Raw genomic sequence first — 19,400 nt, forward strand, 5'->3', positions numbered from 1 at the left:
TTGACGAAACTATCCGTATATTTGTATTACTAACCAGATGTTGATCCATTGAAAGCTTTGAAACAATTAAAGTACTTGTACAAACGCCCTTCTCAACTATCTTGTTAATTCTCCTACTGCTTCAGAGTTCAATTAGAAACTTGGTTAAGATAGTCCTTGTTTCGGCAGTCTTCGTAACAGATGGAATCATAGGTTCGGTCTGTTACGAAATAGTATTCGCTTAAATGATACTACTGTCACTTGAACTTCTCATCCTCTTCTTCGTACATGGCTGCAAAACCTTTGATTCACACGCGCAACGGAGGCCGGTAAAAATAACTGGATTTAACGAATCTCAAACGTTTTCGGAGCTACTAACAAATTTGCGAAGTTATTAAAGAATCACGTGGATTATTAAAATTGACATCAACTCTGGTGGTACAGATTCCATAATTTGAAAGAATTTAGGAAACTGTGTGCAAAATGAATCGGTAGTAGTAACGTGTATCTAATTGTGTATTATAGTTTGCAGGTGTTTATCATGTCGACTTTTATCAAATATTTATTTCCGTTCCTTAAATAATATGCGATAGTGGATTAAATAGTTCCTCGAGCATCTCCGTCTAACTATAAATAATATTTTATAGTATTGCAGTGCATTCAGATTATTTACCAACACCTCGGTCATTGCAATTTTATTATGATTATTTCAGCGTAAATGCACGATATTAAAATACTATAAGTATGTAGCAAATTATTTTAGCAAAAGGCCATTTCTAAAACATTGAATTAATCGTTTGCTAAGCAATCGCATTTCCTGTAATATGTACATCTGCAAGAATTAGTAAATAAGAGACGAGTACATTTTGTTTTTCACACATGTTCGAAGCTCATGCAAACAAAGGAATACCACCCGATAAGTACGCATTGAGACCTCTTGTATCGCGAATAGCCATACACGCAATAATCAACGGAGAGACTCAACAAAAAATTAGGCGCGGGCAAAACATGTTTATTTGTAAGGGTAATTCCCTGAAAATGTAGTAAATATTGTTAAAAACTTTATTCTTTATTCTCTCTCGTAAAATGTTTAATGTGTGCGCGTATAGATAATGGACATGACGCAACTTATGGTCCCGAAACCTAATGAGAGTAATTAAACTTGATACGTTCAGTCTTGTTATTGGACGATTTATTTTTAATTAACTTGGATCGCAATGCGTAAAACACGAATCTATGCGATTATTATTATTGTTATACTCGAAATTCCAATGGAAAATTCACTTCACAATAATGATACAGATTTTTATATTGATCATTAAATTTCGCTTATTTTGTGCATTGTCGTAAAAACATTACTTGTGTACCATTAAACCAAGTTGGATAACAAACAGATCGAAATAATGAAACACGTGTATACCAGGAAAAAACGTTCTACTGATAAAATGAAAGCAATCCACCGTTCAGGCCTCCCATTCACTTGTCTCGATTTACCACCATTTAAACCGAATGCAAACAATGTAAAATCATAAACCAGGGTCTTCGATGTATATAAAGGCAGCCACAGTCCAAATTTCCATCAGATTCAAAGGTACCATCCAACGAACAATAAACAGAATCAACATGTCTCGTTTTATTCTTGCCTTGCTCGCTATCCTGGCTATCTTCTCTACCTGTAAGTAACTAACTACGTTTCACGAAAAATATATATACGAGTGCGTCCATTTTTTCTACACTTGTTCAATAACATATCGCGTACTTAACAAGTATTGGTAGTTTTCTTGTAAAAGAAGGTGTGCGAGATTTATTTATTTATTTATTTATTTATTTATTTAGAAAACAAAGTTCTAAGCGTTCTAATGACTTTTAAAAATTAAAAACAGCAAGTATGGCAGGAGTAGAGGCTTGCCCAAAAAATGAAGTTTGGAACGATTGCGGTACCGCTTGTCCACCATCTTGTGAAAATCCCAATCCCATTTGTACTATGGTTAGTATTGAGATTCAATTAAAATTGCCTTGTTAATGAAACTTTTACAGTAAAATAAAACAATTAAATATTACATCTAAAGTAACTTATCTTAAGTTCATCTAGTTCCATCGAATCGCAATTCTATTTATATTCCAATCCATATCCAATTTTAATTAAAACTACTACACTTAACTAGAGCTTCTGCAACAAAGTGAAATTAAAATGATATTATATTAAACTATACTTGCTTGTTAATTAAACATAATAATATGTCGTATGTTCTATAATGTTATGTTCCAGCAATGCATGCCAAGCTGCCAGTGCGCGGACGGCTGGATCAGGAATAATCGTGGAAAATGCATTCCACGATCTAAATGTTGATCGTACACTGCAAATATTATTTACCAACGAAAGATTAATAAAGGACCATTACTCTTCTACGATTATTTCAGAGATCGATTATACGTATTTTACTTTCTTGTCTGATGAATTATTCTTTGTTTTTCTCGTGTAGAAAAAATTGATTAAAAGTTCTTAAATCACACGCATATTGAATCTATTTTATCACTCTTTTTCCATAATATAAAATATCCACCGGCACGATCTACTTCGAAGAAAGAGGATCAATAATTTATTTAGTTTTAAAGTTGTTTTTCTAAAACTAAATTTGCAACAAAATTTTTATTTTATATACTGTAATTCAACTTCTACGATATTAGCTGCAGAAGGGAGTACTGTAGAACGATAACTACGTGATAGGAGTGAGAAGCAACGAACGTCAGATAATAATATATTAACTACGTTCCTAATTTATTTTCCTATTATCGGTACGGGTGTAAAACTGTTCGTGGTGTCATCACGAGGATAGATTATTTGGTTTATGATTGTATTACTGTTCGAAATACCCAATAAACTGAAATATTCAATTCACAGAATAGAACAATGATTCAAATTAGTGTGTAACCTACCATCGGGATCGTTTAAATGAATGTGGCGACCACCGTAGTCGCCTTTGCACCCCGTGGCGCAGGGCGGAAGAGAACACTTAACCCTCGAAGCGAAGAGACTGGAGACATTAAACATATGTTTGACTCCAAACTTTCTCTTCGTCTTCGATGGTTGAGGGGGCGAAAAACAGATAAAATGTGAGGGAAAGGAGCCCTCAGGGTTAGTGAGCTTGGAGTGAGCTTGGAGTCGCGTACCGAGCATCCCTAGTGTCGACCTTTGATTTTGTCTTTGTTATAATAAATTATTTGTTATATATATTTCCGAGCATTATTCAACCACACACACGTAGGTTTCCCAAACTGGTGACCCCGACGTGATATGGACACGCAGCCTACTACAACACAGGAGGACAATGGAAGCAGCCTATTCGAACATATTTCGATCTACGACGACAAGCCTCGCTCCAGGATATCTGGAAGGATGTACTTTCATCAATGGACTTTGGGTTCTTCCGCAGCAGGCCGAAATCGTAACCCCTCGCCTAGGGTGGCCACGCTTTAACGCCGAGCCCACGACGATCTCGCTAAAGTTCGGCCGCATTCGATGATCATGGGGACCTTACGGCATCATTACGACGCACTTCGTCGGTTACTTATGGACCATCCTAGGATAGCAGAGTATACGACTGCTCAGCGCAGGTTTCTTACAGCGCGCTCGCCGTTTAGCTTGAGACTTATTTCGCCTTGGCTTGAGCACTGCGCCCTGCCGCGTTCGAAGAGCAGCACATATGGCACAGCGGTTATTACACGACCCAATAATTAACCATTATCCGAGGTTCTACACACATCGTCGCACTTGAGAGAACATCACGAAGAACGACGACGCTGGGCCAGATATCGTTCATCACTGGCAAGGAAGTGATGTGGCGGCCTTTCGACTATCGCCACTAGAGGGACAGCACAGCCTACAGTTTCCTGAAAGTACTCGATAACCTATCCTTTCCAATATATAGGAGTTCTGACCTGTCCCTAATATCCCAGCGTCTAAGGCAGGGCCTGCTAGGTAGCCTTACTGATGAGTCCACTAGTAGGCCCAGGACGAAACGTTTTTCCCCTCTCTTTTCCCTCCTTCTTTCCTCCTCTATTCCATAGCTACACCCGGACAACACAAGATAAGATGGTGGCGACACCATACCGGCACTGTAGCGACACTTCCGAGGAGTGTCAGCAGATCCGTAGACATCTGCGTCCGCATTCGTTAGCTAAAATGCCGGCACGCAGTGGCAGCACGTTCTAGTCACCAGCGTAGTACGCGTGCGAATGATACTGCGCCAGCACCGGCGTGACACGCGTGTGATCGTTCCATTCAGAAAATTTTTCTGCATTGGCGTAGGCGTCACATTTGTTAATGGGGAACCACCTGTTATTCCGTACAAATTAAATACAACAGAGTTTAGTTATCCGCATACAAGTACTGACAGACGTTTTGGTAGTTGTTTGCCAACATTTATAGTTACTGAGAGAGCCATATATATTTTTTCAATTCGTCAGGAAAATTCATGCCAATAGAGAGTATTAAATACGATGGCAGCATATTGTTTAAGGAAATGTAATAAATGATACATTTACTTATAAAATGTTGAACTAATTAAGTTACGTTTACTTTACTAGCGTATCACAATTTTCAGGTGAAAATATTGAACGTAATTATTTGTTTTCCTTTGGTACATATATTCTTGTTGTTCCGTCCTCGAAACATATGGTCGAACCAAGTTTATGCTACGGTCGCATATTATTAGTTGTTTTTGAAGAGCCCCAATTTCTATTTATTACTTTTTCTCATTAACTTCTTAACCGGGATTAAGGCATTAAAAGGTTGCTAGAAAACTTAGTTTACCTCTTCGTGTTTTTCTTCAATAGCTATTGACGTATCATAAACCCAAAAATCCCAATCACGGGTCCCGTTAGGTCAAATAGCCTCGAATAGGTTACCCTAACGGTTGTGCTCCGTGGCCCTACCCCCACCGGAAGGTAGCGACCACCCCCTCGCGGAATCAAGCAGCTCGCCGATTGGCTGACTGCTGAACTCCGAACCTCCGTATATATGTACATTTTGTAAAATAAACTGAGTCTGAAATTTACCAGCAAAAAAGTCGTCCGAGATATTCTATCCGAGCAAGTAAGCGAGGAGAAATTAAGGACGCAACACTTGTGGTAAATGGTTTTATCGTTTGTAAGGATTATTAAATATAAAATATACCTTTGTTACATGAATTTTTAACGATGAGTTGAAAAAAATATTTATAAAATAAGTGTATGTATTTTTACGATAAAGTAATTAACGAGTTTTCTGAAAAAATCGCTGTATTAAGTTATAGTTTATAGAAAATAATAAAAAGAAGTTTTTATATCTTTCTTTCGTGTCAGTGTGTCTATTTTCGAATCGAAATAAATGAATTGCCTAGTTTAATCATTTTTAATATTCGTTTATAATTTTTATGGAAACAGCTTTCCCATCAGTAAATATCAGCCTACGCCACTGCCACGCGCGTTTATGGTGAGGTGATAATGTCATTGCGACGATGGCGATGTTGCCCCTGTATCATATCGCGGTGCTATGATAGTTTCGTGACACAAGTGTCGCCCCAATGCTACGTTACGAGTGCTGAATAGGAGTGCTGTCTTAGCACAATTTTGCCATGGAATTCGTTCCACCCGCTGCCACTGGCGTGCGAATCCGTGTGGTGTCTGGATATACGTTACATTCTCATTTACAACCAACAATCCTTGCATCGAGTTAGTTTATAAATCTTTACTTTATGTTAATTTATTTTAGAATCAAAATAAATAAACTGTTTAGTTTTGTTATTTTTAATACCTGTTTATAATTTGGATGGAAAAATTCAAAGCCACTCTACGCCACTGCTGATAAAATTTATGAATAAATGCCATTGGCACACGGCAACGGCACTGGCACAGCACCGTGTGCTGTTTTAGTGATACAACTGTGACGTTACGAAATGTGTGTACGTTACGGAACTTGGGGACATTACCGTGCTACGTTGATGCTTTTTCGAAGTGTTATATGATTCGCTATGTTGTCTGAGGAACATTTACTAAGAAAATTCTACAGCTCTAAAGCCCTGAGTCTAAAGTCCTGTCAAATTTATAATTAAAGCACAGTGCTGTAACTTTGTGAAATTTTGTGCAATTATTATTATATATGTTTATCAAAGTTAGTTAGGACACTTTTATATAAACTTTTTCAAAGTTTTATAAAATAAAACGTTATATAAATGTATAATATATTTAGATGCATAAAATAATGTGTAATGTCGATTAAATCATGTTCCGACGCCTTCTTTATTTCTAAATTTTGAAGAATGGTCCATTCGGTAATAGTTAAGAAATTAATCTCTAGTTCATCGAAACAGTATCTGTTATATTTCTATCTTAAATTATTTTAATGTTTGTCTTTAAACGAAATCCAGTTGTCTTGCAGTATTTCTGTTAAACAATGTAAGTAGCAGGTGCAAAAAATCTTAAGAAACTATAAGAAACCAAGTACGCACAATTAAACGCACTTATATTTAATTATTGTGCAGATAAAATAATCGAATTTGTATTATAAATTCTGGATTATTACACAAACTGAAGAGATTTTGAAGGTGAAAGGTCGACATGTATTTTTTCAGAGCTTAGTATCAAAAGTGTTGTCTCAGAGTTGAATACTTTGAAAGGGTCAATCTAGAGGTCTAAGAGGATCTCTGAATTATCCAAACATTGATGTTGACAGTAAAAATGAAATGAACCGAAGGCAACGATACGAGATAAATTTGTATTTTCATGTGTACATGGACAATGGACAATTTGCTGGTCTCGATAGTGCTGATAATACTAAATTGCGTGCCAGAAGCACGACGTATATGGCGCAACCATATTTGCAAAAGCAACGATAAAACTATGTATCTAACGTTAATACCACCATTCCCTTTCGTTTTCACGCGAAAAGCCAAATGTCCTTCTTTTAATCCATAACGTATGCAGCCATTTTCAAACAATTTATTACGAAACGATGGGATTGACATTCGCTTTCGAGTACGTATACGTCGCATATATTTTTTATTCGCGAATATTTTGCGTGCCATATCGTTTACTATAAGAGCATATATAGTTACGCCACTAGTTAACAGGCAGGAGATGATGTGCAGTATCTGTACACTATGTAAACTGCATTATACGTCTCTATTCCATCGATCGTCAAACTTAATTCCAGCTCACGTATACAACTAAACGTCTCGCTTTCAAGCACTCGTACGCACTCTTTATTCTCGCATCGCAATGGGCCTTAACCGTATCGATCATTCAACATTGATTCAACATACAATGGTATCTACAATGCGGATGATACAAAATTATCTCATACTCTGCGCATAATTGTTCATAGCATGATATTTTATCCTGTTGAATTCGCTGGCTTCAATTTACGAGTATGCAAACGGAACGAACGGAAATTACAGCGGTTACATAAGTTATTCGATGGTTATCAGCTTAATAGACGTATGCTTGCATCGTGTAAAATACAAGTCTCTAATCTAATCGTAGCGATCGCTGCGATGTAATTAAACGGGTTGTAACAGAAGAGATCGCTGTGTCTATTGTCCCTTCGTTTAGACTAGTTTCGCGACAGGGAAATTCAATTCGACGGAAATGCTTCGGTTTTTGCGTGCAGCATTAAACAGTGTCCTATTTTCGATATGAAAAATGAACGGTCGTACGAATACGAATGTTTATGAATAAGCTTTTAGCTGAATGATTAGGTGACTGTTCTCTTTTACGTTCTTTAAAAACGATAGTAAAAACGTGTATCAATGAATAAAAGACCGAATGTATGTATGTATGTATATTAATGTAATATTAAAGACAAGAGGAAGATGATAATTGACTTTTCCAACAAGATTTCTAGCATTTAAATAAGAACAATGTTTGAGTGAAAGTTATCATTATCCAATTTATACTCTCATACATTCCTTGATACTTGCATATACTGTACGTGTGGTACCATTGAATGGTACGTAGATCTGAAAAGTGTAATCTTCTCAGCAAGTTCACTTTCATCCATATTAATTCACTAACCCAAAATCTTTTCGTCTTTTCTATGATAAAAGTATTATGAAATTCGCATACAATTAAAGTTAAAAAAAGAAAAGATTGTTCTTATTCGTGAACCATTTCGTCACATTTCCATCGAAAATGATTCAATTTTTTATAATTCTCGCAGAATATTCGTGACATCGTCCTATTGCATTCGGAAAACTGGAAAATGAAAAAAACAAATGCAATAGATTGCAACGTATCGCGTATTCATAAATCTTAACGTTAGAACGCAATGTATTTCATTTATCTCTAAACCCTATAAGCCTCAGACTTTTTCCGTACACTTTAATAAAATCTCTATCTTAGTACGTTATATTCCGTTAAATTTATGCTTCTTCAATTTACATCACTTGACTTGTATTACATTTATAGGCTATATAGTAAAGTTAATGGTACCTCGTTACCCGAGTACTCCTACATCGTTCCTGATAGATAATTATAAAAATTCAACACGCATTGAAATCCGAAATTCAAAATTGCATCGTAGTATTTTATACGCATCTCGTATTACATAGTTTAATAGTACGGCTTTGGTTTGGAGTTTTCTTCGATTCGACGAAATAAAAATGTTCAGTTTTACGCAATGTAACAGAACAATTCCATCGATCCATGATCTCCATGGCCCCCGGGGTGTATGTATTCAGTTTTAATCATACGTCGTCATCTATAATATAATGCAGTTCAAGAGCATTGAAACGATGCTCTCAGTCTTTGGATGATACTATCCTATTACATATCTAACGTTACTATGTATAGTTATTATATCATATATACATACACGATACTCTATATAAATACATGGGCCGCATTACACATTTTTTATGCATACTCATATATGTGGGATGTATACGTATATACAGTGGGACGCGTATCGATAGACATCGATTGGTAAACATTGTCCTCGGTAAAAATACATACGTGTCAGTGGAGGCTTCAATGGAGGCTATTGGTACGTATCGCTTACGAAGCGTTCCCTGTACACGGAAAAACGTCACGCTGTACACGTGAATGGATATATTCGCAGAAACGAAAGTGAGTAAGATTTCTTTAAAACTCTGATAAAAAGTTTGCAAGTAATGGAACGTAAGCACTTGCTGCGGACGCTTTCGATGAAGAAAATCTGCTCTGCGAGAAAATCTGTAATACCCTTGTATAGACTTGACATTATTATTATTATTATTATTATTATTATTATTATTATTATTATTATTATTATTATTGTTACTATTATTATTATTATTATTATTATTATTATTATTATTATTATTATTATTATTATTATTATTATTATTATTATTATTATTGTTATTATTATTATTATTATCATCATCCTCATTATTATTATTATTATCTTCGATCGTCTTTGTAACACCTGTCTGCACTTTTGAGAAAAAACTAAACACAGCACAGTTACTCTATATAATCGCAAAAAATAAAGAATTCGTAAACCAATAGCGATGTATGTCGCTGAAAATACATTACACACCTTTTTAATTAATTTTGTAATAGAAATGTTAACGAAATATGGTAAGCGAATGACATAGTAAGCGACGATTTCCAAGCTTGGATTGAAAATTACGAGGGGAACAAACAAACACGAATCTGAACGCACGCATACATAGCGTCGCGCGAAAGGAATGCAAACAGCTACATGAAAGTTATCAATTAAATATGATATTGACTAGCTCCAGATATATATACGATTATTTACCATTCTAGCCACAGAATGTTTGCTACTTCGTGATAAATAATTATCGTCCCTGGGTCTTAATCTACGCGGTTACTTACATGGCGGCAACCGATTTCGTTACGGAATAGTAACGGTAATTATAATGGCGGTATTATAATACAGTGTGACTGGTGCCAGCGCGGTTCATGATTTCTTTATCCTTGGAATGGAGTCCCTGAGCGATAGATTTCTAAGCGGATTTACGAATTTACGATGAGGCGCGATCGAAAGAAGTATCTGACGATGTGCTGGCACGTTGCTGGCCGATTTTCAAGCCGGATGCAGCGTTCTTAACTGCGGATGATGGTGAAGGTAAACGGTGAATGTGACCAGAAGGAGGACCAAGGTGAAAGAATTCCTGTTCGACGCCGCGCCGGAATCGTCGTAATCATCGCCCTCGTTTCCGTTGGCTTCTTTACGGCCCCGTAATTTCAGATCTGCAATGGGTATTGTTACATTCTTACCAGGATACATAATATACATATATAATACATGTCAATATCACATTCAATTGATTTATTCAGATTTTCTTATGATAAGCCAGCGTTACAATGCTACACTTGCCTCTTTCTTTCAACATATCCTGATTTCCTTCGAAAATGTCGTTCCCCAAATTATGCCTCAGCTTTCCTGCAATAAAAGTACTATTCGTTATCTATAACGTATTATTTTATTTAAAACGTTTCGCAATTATATTATATTATATAATGTTACGCAATTACAAATGAAAGCAAGTGCTTACATGCGAGAGGGTTTAAAATAAAAATGCCAATTTGTCCCGGAGCTATTGTTTTCGTCATCGAAAGTTTTGCAGACGTTAATACAAGAGGATAAAAAGGAAAAAGAAAAAAAGACAAGAAGGCATCTCTTTTAGTCGAGCCAAGAGAGCGAAGCAGAGGTGACGTTAAATACGGATGAAAATGATAAAGTCCGCTTTTTCGCCGCGAAAACCGATCGGACGTTCCATCGGAGTTCATACCTAACGACATTGGTCTCCGTGAAAATTGTATTTTCTCGAGTAATGAGGACAAGGTATAAGCGCAGGCTGCTTGGGGGACGATGAGAGAAAATAATGTAAATAGTCGTCGTATCGTTTCAGTGAAAATTGACGGGTTTCTCTCTACCTATATCTTACGATGGAGTAACTTCATTCGCCCAATTATCTTCCGCGAGGATGCTCAAAACCATCCTTGTTCTTCGCTATTTTTACGAGGAAAAAAAAGGAAATATCATATTGGTATCTATCGTTACGTAGAATCGTTACGTTCGAATCGATTCGTTCATGGCGTTATCTTCGCAGAGCGCGAGAGGCTTACGCTTTCCAATATTTAACTGGTGAACGACGACGATGCCTGATTGTGCTCTTGCAATTTTGTTTGTTGATAATACTACTATATTTGCTCTAAATCCCGTGGCGTATTTGCTCTAAATTCGTATGCAGAAGAGTCGACATAGTTCAATAAAGTTGACCTATGGTACGAAATGGCTCTATAAATCTTCCGTCATACGCAACGTCGCCTCTCTCAATCTGTTAGCATCGAAATATTTTGCATATATCGATTTCCGACCTTTGAGTGCACACGCAAATATGGCTGCACGCTCGACCAATAATAAATCGTCGATTCTTCATTAGAATAGGATGTACCATTCGTACAATTCATTAGAATTGGCCATAATACAGAAGAGTGAATGATAATTTTGGTTAAGGGACAACGTCAATATATCGTTCATTCTTCTTCTTATTCTACATAAAAAATTTGTAAGCCTAAATTTGAAAAATCACAAGTAAGTAGTCTGGATCATGAATCGTTCATGAAACCGTGTAAAGGTTATGAAAATGTAGAAATCCGTCCATTGTTCATTGAAAAAACTGTAAATGTGGTACCTATAAATGACAAGAAGCCTTGTACCAACGTCGAATCGTTTCAAAGGGGGGAAGAAGATAATAGATGTAAAGATACAACATAATAGATACATCAGATGATACAGCTGAAGAGAAGATAGACGTAAAAATGTCTATTACAATGTGAATCCTAGGAATAATTTCTAAAAATACTTATTATAGATTTAAACAATTTAACAACTTAACGAAAATGTTGAAAGTTTGAAAATTTTAATTAAGAAGAAATTTAATTTGTGACTCTGACATGGAGCGCGTAAAACTGTTTAATTCGCGTGTGGTGGAGCGTTAAAAATAATGTTAATAAAAATACAGGTTCTCCGAAAAACTTTTCGCTCATTTAAAACTACTAAAGACAGAGTTAAGAGTTTAGCAAAAGCGCGGCGCTTCGCTCGGAGGGAATAGAGTTTGATGAACAAGGTGTAAGTTCGAAATGGCATTCAACCGTGGCTTTTTATAGAGGCGTTCTTCTAAACGTCCAGCCTCTCTGAAACGGATACTATCGACTTTTGTACGTCTTTTTCGCAACCCAGCTGTCTGTCGAAAGCAAATGAGATGGTGGGTTTGTAAATCTGACACGGCGGTTCCTATTCATTCACGATTTCACACAGAAATAGTTCCGTCTCGACTTGAAAAACGAGCGCCGTGAACACGTCGAGCCCGCGACTGTCCTCGGTTTCCCAAGATTTTAAGCAGTCGAGTTCTGTGTGCTTTGTGAATTTCTCGCGGGAAAACATCGGCCTCGTCGACATTTGATTCCGCATATGACATACATATGTTAGCGAATTAAATATATAACTACAAAGCAGAAAATAATTGAAAAATCATGAAAATACAATTAAGTCGAATATTTCTTGTTAGTCAGAAAAATGAAGACGATATCACATCTAATGCTAGCATTCTGTAGTCGAATTCTCATTAAATGCAGCTTTACAAACACTGACACGGCGGGATTGTGCACACCTGTTCCCTCTTTTTTTTCTCGGAAGCTACGCACAAAGTTCGTCTCAAGGGCTAAACAAGCTTTGATGTGACAGGTTGGTGAAAGGGAAGGACTCGTGTCTAGCGTTTGTGGAGAGTTGCGATTTCAGAGAATATCCGCAGAGTGGATTGGCACGCAGAAACTAGACACTCGATCTAATTAATCAGCGACCCGTTATTTAATCACGAGTAGGTTACGCTGCATCATTTGGAAAGTACTACTCGACACATAGCGGGCAATAACGTGGGCTAAACGTGTGCCCGATTTCTGGGCCGTAGATCGAGGATAAACAAAATATTAAGTAAACAAATAAACTGGGTAGCAAAGAACGATTTAGATTTGTTGGGACTGATGGAAAAAGGGGAATAGTGATCGAAATAATAATAGCTGGATTGTAGCATCGTTAATTGGCAATTGAAATTTTATTTTGGTAAAAAGAAATGTGTGGAATACGCGATAACCATGCGTAAAAGAGATGATAGATAGAAAACAAAGTCGAATAGTCGAGCAAAGTATCGTTCAGGCTCGAACAATAACTCATAGGCACGCTCAAAAACTCACAGTGTTCAATCAGAGCTAATCAAAGCAAATTCGGTAATTTGATAAATTACTTTCTAGTGACCATAAAAGTATCAATGCTATCAAACTAAACTGTAGTAACTTCTAATTAAAAGATCAATATTTTTTTACAGACTCTCGTCAAATATACATACGTATATATACATCGATACATTAAATTCAATACAATCATCTCAAATAGAATTTCCTTCAACGAACGAAATTGAATTGTTTTTATTTTATATTTGATATCTATTTAGTTTAGGTATATTTTTAGCATGTATGTAGGTAAGAACTTACCTTTGTATTTTGTGTTACTGCCGTTGGAGTTCGAACTCGACGTTATGGCTGAAATATATATATATATATATATACACACACCCATAAAATTTGATTAAATTAGATTGTTTGTTATTCGATTAATTGGAAAATAAAATAAACTTTGGCAATAATACGAACTTAAACGGATAAATGGAGGACAATAAACTGCCAAGTCCGTAAACATTTTTAGAAACAGTATGGAAACTGTTAAAGTACAACTAACCCAGAATATGGGATCGAACGAGTTTATTTTTAACTTGACATTCGAACTTCGGTGGCTGTTTACGTAAGTTCTAACTTTCAAAGGCACTAACTTTCTGTTACTCTTCGTATTGCGACTTTAAAGTTGTGCGTGCAAATATTTTAAGCAAACATAGACAGAAAGTGCAATACAAGTAGAGCCGTTGTAAAGGGAGACAACGGGAGACTGACAATGAAATAAATTACTTCTCCGTGAAGCTTTTTCATATGAAACACAAGAGAGAACGATTAAATTAATGAAAATACGAAAAGTTACAATTTTACCAATACCCTGGTTTGAAAGTACTATTTTACTAGCGCTAGAAGCATCGATACTATGATCTTGCACGTCATTTGCTTCGAAGTATATAAATAGCGCTCGTTTGGTACTAATATATTCAATGTGTTTGAGATTACTTACGATAAACATTGATGGTGCCATCAGTGTCACCTAATGAATTTCTGGAGACGCACTTGTACGATCCGAAATCTGATGGGCTGACGGAATTTATTGTCAACTTCATGTGAACCTTGTACGCGTTGTCTAACAGTATGGGCTCGTATTTTCCTCCTGAAGCAAACCATAATAATTGCATTAATTCATTCGGAAATTATTATTATTATTATTATTATTATTATTATATATCAGAGGTATGTTCGAACGAGGCGATATTTACGATTGAAGCTAAACAGAAACGGGTCGATACGTTTTATTCGTAGCAGATGTTCGGGGAAATTGACTTTTAAAATTTGTTACGCGCGTTACGTATCCAATGAAGTCGTTACAATACACCGTGCAACGTTTTATTACATTTTAATGAAAAATATTCCCCGCAATGTTGACATTCATACGAATCGTATGCAACATTTCACAAACTTTGAATATTTAGATTGTTGGGCACATGGAATAAAGTAAAACAATAATTATTAAACTGCTCGAAATATGAGAAATAATCAATGGCGAGGTATATATATATATATATATATATATATATATATATATATATATATATATATATATATATATATATATATATATATATATATATATATATATATATATATATATATATATATATATATATATAAGTATTATAATATTTATTTTACAATTAGTAAATGTGATTAATATTTGAATAAAATAATATTAATTTCTTTCGAAGAGAAAGTTGTATCGAAATGTTTCGAGCTTCGGATAGGCGTATTTTCAGTGTAGGCTAAATATGAGTAAAGTGATACCTTCGAAAGCAACTGAAATAATTTCAAATAACGTAGTAATCTGAGCAGAGCGCATGCACAGTAAACGATCTCGTCTGTTATGTTAAATATAATATAGTCGAATCTATAATATTCGCGAATAGAGGGAAAAATGCCTGAATCGTGACGAGACAGAGACGGATTTTTGAGAAAAAAAACGATTGAGAATGGGTGCGTGAAATAAAACTTCTTCTTAACGGTAGGAGAGTTACCGAGCGAACAGTGAGGGGCACACTCGAGAGAAAATCTGCGGTCCTCTCGCTTAAGAAAAATGACGACTATGAAAGAGCCTGTGCGTGTTTTTCTTTCAGGCCCTTAGATAGTATTAGTTATAAGCAGTTGGCGGCCCGCTCGAATCGATAGGTTTCCTACACTGTTTATATCCAGGATTCTGTTTCTTAACACAAGATTCATTTTTGCTTCTATTAAGGGTACGTTGTGATGCAAGGAATATGATGAAACGGTAAATCGTGTAACAGTCCTTTATTCGTCGACTTACGAGTGTGCCGCGTGCGACACGAGCGTCGAAATTTCAGGCGTCTTTCGAACGGACGTCACAATAGTTCAATCAGTTTGAAAGATGGGCCGGGCTTGTTCCCGATATCTGGCCTATTTTGGTATTCGCCGCACACCGGTCTAAGTTAACGTGATTTCTGTTTAGATCTACACCATTCAGCCGCGTTTCCGTTCCACGGTTGGCAAGATTCGAATTTCTATCGAACGATGGTAGCCATCTTCCGCGAGTAGGAGAGCTACGTGGATGCAAAGCGAAATAATGAAAGGAAAGTAGGAATGCCGGGTGAATGGGTGCCAGGAATGTTCTCTAAATCAGCCTCGAATCGATAAAAACGAATTTCGCCGTCGAGGTCCGGCTGTTGAATAAATTTGATATTTACCGGTATCGGGCGGTCGAATTCTTGAATCGCGGTATGAACGACATGCTTGAGCAAACGCGCGCGCGGAGAACGTCCGATTGTTCTTTTTTCCGAGAGTAAATGTAATCGACGAGCGCTAAGCAACGATACATTATTATTTCTATTTTCATTATATTCTTCTCGAAACTACCCATAGTTGCTCGTTCTATGCCATTTACGTGTAAACGAACATATTAAGGGTTGGAAGCTTGTTTCGTAAATTTCATTTCGAAACGATGTTAAACGAACGAAAGCCTTAGTCGGTGTACGTATGATGTTTCGAACAACAAGTTTCTTAATTCGAATTCGAATTCGCAGCTTTGGTGAACGATTAAGATTCTCTAGAAACCACCTTTCGCTTTCAATTTCAACTAATTGGTCAAATCATGCAACAAGTGTGTCCTTGAAACAGGCATCCGGAAATTTCGTTCTAACCCCGGTTGTAGGATAAAAATTCTCATTGTACGTATATGTACTGTTATCGCGTTCGATACAGATGTAAATATCAACGAGTCTGGCGATGTAATAACGGGAGGAGAGAAGGCAGAGCCCATCGTTTCGGTCTGTACACAAGGTGTATACATACACGTATCGTCGGCTCTTCTCATAAATACCAGATAAAATCGTGTTATACCTTACATTAACGTCCCACTTCAATTCCCATGCATTATTCAAGAGCTAATTTTGTTCGCATAACCGATTGAAAGGTAAATCTGACGAAACATTTGGCCACGCGCGCGATGTATTAAACGGATAAACGCGTTAGGCGGTTGATTCGCTTTTCCGATCAACGGTCTAATCGATAATCAGGTTCTGATACATAGGTGATAGGTCACAGGTGGATAGAGGAAATTTTCCTGATCAGAAACTTATGCCACGTACTACGTATACGGTGTATGTACATAAGAACTTTAACGGAGAAATGTCCAAGAGAATTCATCTGACACGTGTAGAATGAATTTTTGCAGCTTCGTTACATGCTCGAAAGTAATTCCGTTGAAATGAATGAGGTACTAATACCGGGGATATTGTAGTAGGAAACAAGGAAACGTCGGTGTCTCATATAGTATGCGAAATATTGTAAATGGAACACCGCGTTCAAATATATTATGGTGTTCCGTAATAATTGTTAGTGAATATAATATGAGAATCCAGGCCGCTGTCACGTGGCGAATTAATTTTCGATTTTTGCTATTTTTAAACCTAACCTAAACTAATCTAACAAATCTGCCGATTAAACGAATGAATGTGTATGATAATTCGCTTATAATTGAAATATTATGAGTATCTCGATTCTTGTAAATTATTTTTCAGGAAAGGATAAGATAAATAAATTTTCATTATCCCTGCGACAGACTTGCAACCCGTATACCGCGCGCGGCAGATAACGCTCGAGATTCCCTGAAAATTGGGAAAAATGGCTCAACAGAGGAAAAGTGAAGTTGCCGATTCGAAAATCGATGGAGTTACCAATTCCTCCGTGGAATTGGCAATTGAAAAAGGGGTCCGCAGCCGGAAGATGGCCCCGTTTCGACGTAACCGTAACGTATGTCAAAATGTGTTTGACGCGAACCACCGGCGAGCAGAGGTCGTGATACGAGGAAACTACGAGGATCTGAAAGGAACGGCGGGGCGGATCGATGGGAAGCACTAAAGCTGCCTTTTATAGGCCGGGCATAAAGCGGAGCGGAACGTTTATACTCGCGCTTCCTCCGCTGCACGCGTGTTTACGCGTTCGTTATTCAAAGGGCTCGTTACGACCGGTTACTTTTCTCCGTTCGAAATGTGCTGCGCGCGAGAATGGTACACGCGGCCGGGTAATTACGGTTCGAGATGGTCAGACTTTGCCAACGAAGACTACGAGGGAATGTATTTGATCGTAGAATTAGGAATTAACGCACGCCCGAGTGAGTGCACGTTGTCCTTTTAGTGGACTGTACGATACTTATTACATGTCTGCCTATTTCGTGGTAGGTTTTCCGTTAATTCTCGAGCATACAAGCAATTGAGCTTTCCAGGTTTTCACAAGTTTTGCATAATTACTGCGTACGCGACGGAAAAACAGCGGGATATTGTTTCAACTTACCTTGCGGTACTATCTCGTCCTTATCCCTTGTCCAATAATTAATGGATTTCGGATAAGCCTCCGATTGGCACTGCAAAGTCAACTGTTGACCCACCACGGCGCCCACTAATTGATCCTGCACCGAAATCATAGGCGGGACTAGAAGAAGAAAAACAAATTTTCTCGCTGCATAAATAAACGTTTACCTTTCCCATCTTCGCTTAGCTTCCGCGTTTTATTCTCGCCGCGTGGTGTTTTCGAGCGCACGGTAAAAGGGACTTAACAGCTTTCGATAGAAAATTTCGCTACCGAGAGAAATTTCGAGACTTCGCTCATTCACGCGTACGCTTCACTTCTATTATTTATTTGGATCACATACGATATTAAATAACGCAATGAAATAATTTAAAAAATAGATTTTCTGTACTCACACTGAACAATCAGCATAATCCTTTTACTGACCGACGGTGGCACGCCGTTGGATGCGATACAAAGATAGGAACCCATGTGCAATCGGTTCACTTTGGTGATGTTAAAATTTGCTCCGTCGACGCTCATGTCTGTCAAACAAATGTCAATGATCATTAAGACTTGCCAGTCTTTACGAAACGAGGAACGCATTTTCGAGGAAATTGACCAACTTCTAGTTCAAATTAATGTTTGCATCGAGCGCATTTTCGATTCGGGTGGATGTCACGTGCGCATAACCGTGGTATTGCTTGTCGAAGCTCCTCGTATGTACTTTCCGTTCTCTTTTTTTTCTTTTTTTTTTTATTATCTTTCTTCACAAGTTTCAGTGAAGTTACACTTGCAGACAGACAGTTTGTTGCACGAGCATGAAGGTTTTGAAATGGGCTCGAACAACTTTTTCAGCGACAGTATTTCCTGGCAACTGGAACTATCTGGAATACGGTGAAAACTGTGTCGAAATTCTCTCCTATAATTTGATTTCGGAAGTAATCAAAACCGATAGCTGTGTCCACGAATTTACGGTACAGTTTTAACAGAATTTTTAACATCAAATATTTTACAGTTTTAGCTTAAACTTATCCGCTGCATCTTTTAATTCTTATCTTACGCGATAATATACTTTTTTGTGTTCCATGATACTCTACATGATGTCTGCATCGCGTATCGCTAAGCATAAGCAACGTCATAAGCGACGTATAACGCGTCAAATTTTTTTGATTGAACGTCACTGAAAGTGACAAAAATCGGAAACAGAACAAGATCTTGCTTATTCAAAATTCAAACTGTACAATTTAATTTAAGATCATCGAAGAGATTGCTTTACTTCAAATTCCAATGAATATCCTCCTTAGTAATAGTAATCGTACAGGGATCGCACGACGTTCCTTATTATTATTATTACTTTTGATTCC

At 37.0% G+C, this 19,400-nt stretch overlaps 2 protein-coding genes across 3 annotated transcripts in view; one reads left to right on the plus strand and one right to left on the minus strand.

The window, feature by feature from the left end:
• The first annotated feature begins 1,509 nt into the window (after positions 1 to 1,509).
• LOC143425253 (chymotrypsin inhibitor) overlaps positions 1,510 to 19,400 on the plus strand; it is a 156,268-nt gene continuing 138,377 nt past the window's right edge. Inside the window, exons 1-3 of one of the 2 annotated variants that reach the window (XM_076897910.1) lie at positions 1,510 to 1,654; positions 1,863 to 1,966; positions 2,249 to 2,363. In XM_076897910.1, the coding sequence (XP_076754025.1) occupies positions 1,525 to 1,654; positions 1,863 to 1,966; positions 2,249 to 2,329 (315 nt within the window). In that variant the 5' untranslated portion in view covers positions 1,510 to 1,524 and the 3' untranslated portion in view covers positions 2,330 to 2,363. Of the gene's footprint in view, positions 1,655 to 1,862; positions 2,016 to 2,248; positions 2,364 to 19,400 lie in introns of those variants that run through there. The other variant, XM_076897911.1, reaches the window with a different exon arrangement.
• Positions 9,803 to 19,400, minus strand: part of LOC143425249 (neurotrimin) — a 162,324-nt gene continuing 152,726 nt past the window's right edge. Inside the window, exons 5-10 of the mRNA XM_076897896.1 lie at positions 18,450 to 18,578; positions 18,040 to 18,177; positions 14,204 to 14,353; positions 13,522 to 13,569; positions 10,346 to 10,411; positions 9,803 to 10,218 (exon numbers count right to left, since the gene is read on the minus strand). Of these exons, the coding sequence (XP_076754011.1) occupies positions 10,052 to 10,218; positions 10,346 to 10,411; positions 13,522 to 13,569; positions 14,204 to 14,353; positions 18,040 to 18,177; positions 18,450 to 18,578 (698 nt within the window). The 3' untranslated portion in view covers positions 9,803 to 10,051. The remainder of the gene's footprint in view (positions 10,219 to 10,345; positions 10,412 to 13,521; positions 13,570 to 14,203; positions 14,354 to 18,039; positions 18,178 to 18,449; positions 18,579 to 19,400) is intronic.

This window comes from Xylocopa sonorina, chromosome 7, assembly GCF_050948175.1.
Source record: "Xylocopa sonorina isolate GNS202 chromosome 7, iyXylSono1_principal, whole genome shotgun sequence".
In the NCBI taxonomy this organism is placed as follows: domain Eukaryota; kingdom Metazoa; phylum Arthropoda; class Insecta; order Hymenoptera; family Apidae; genus Xylocopa; species Xylocopa sonorina.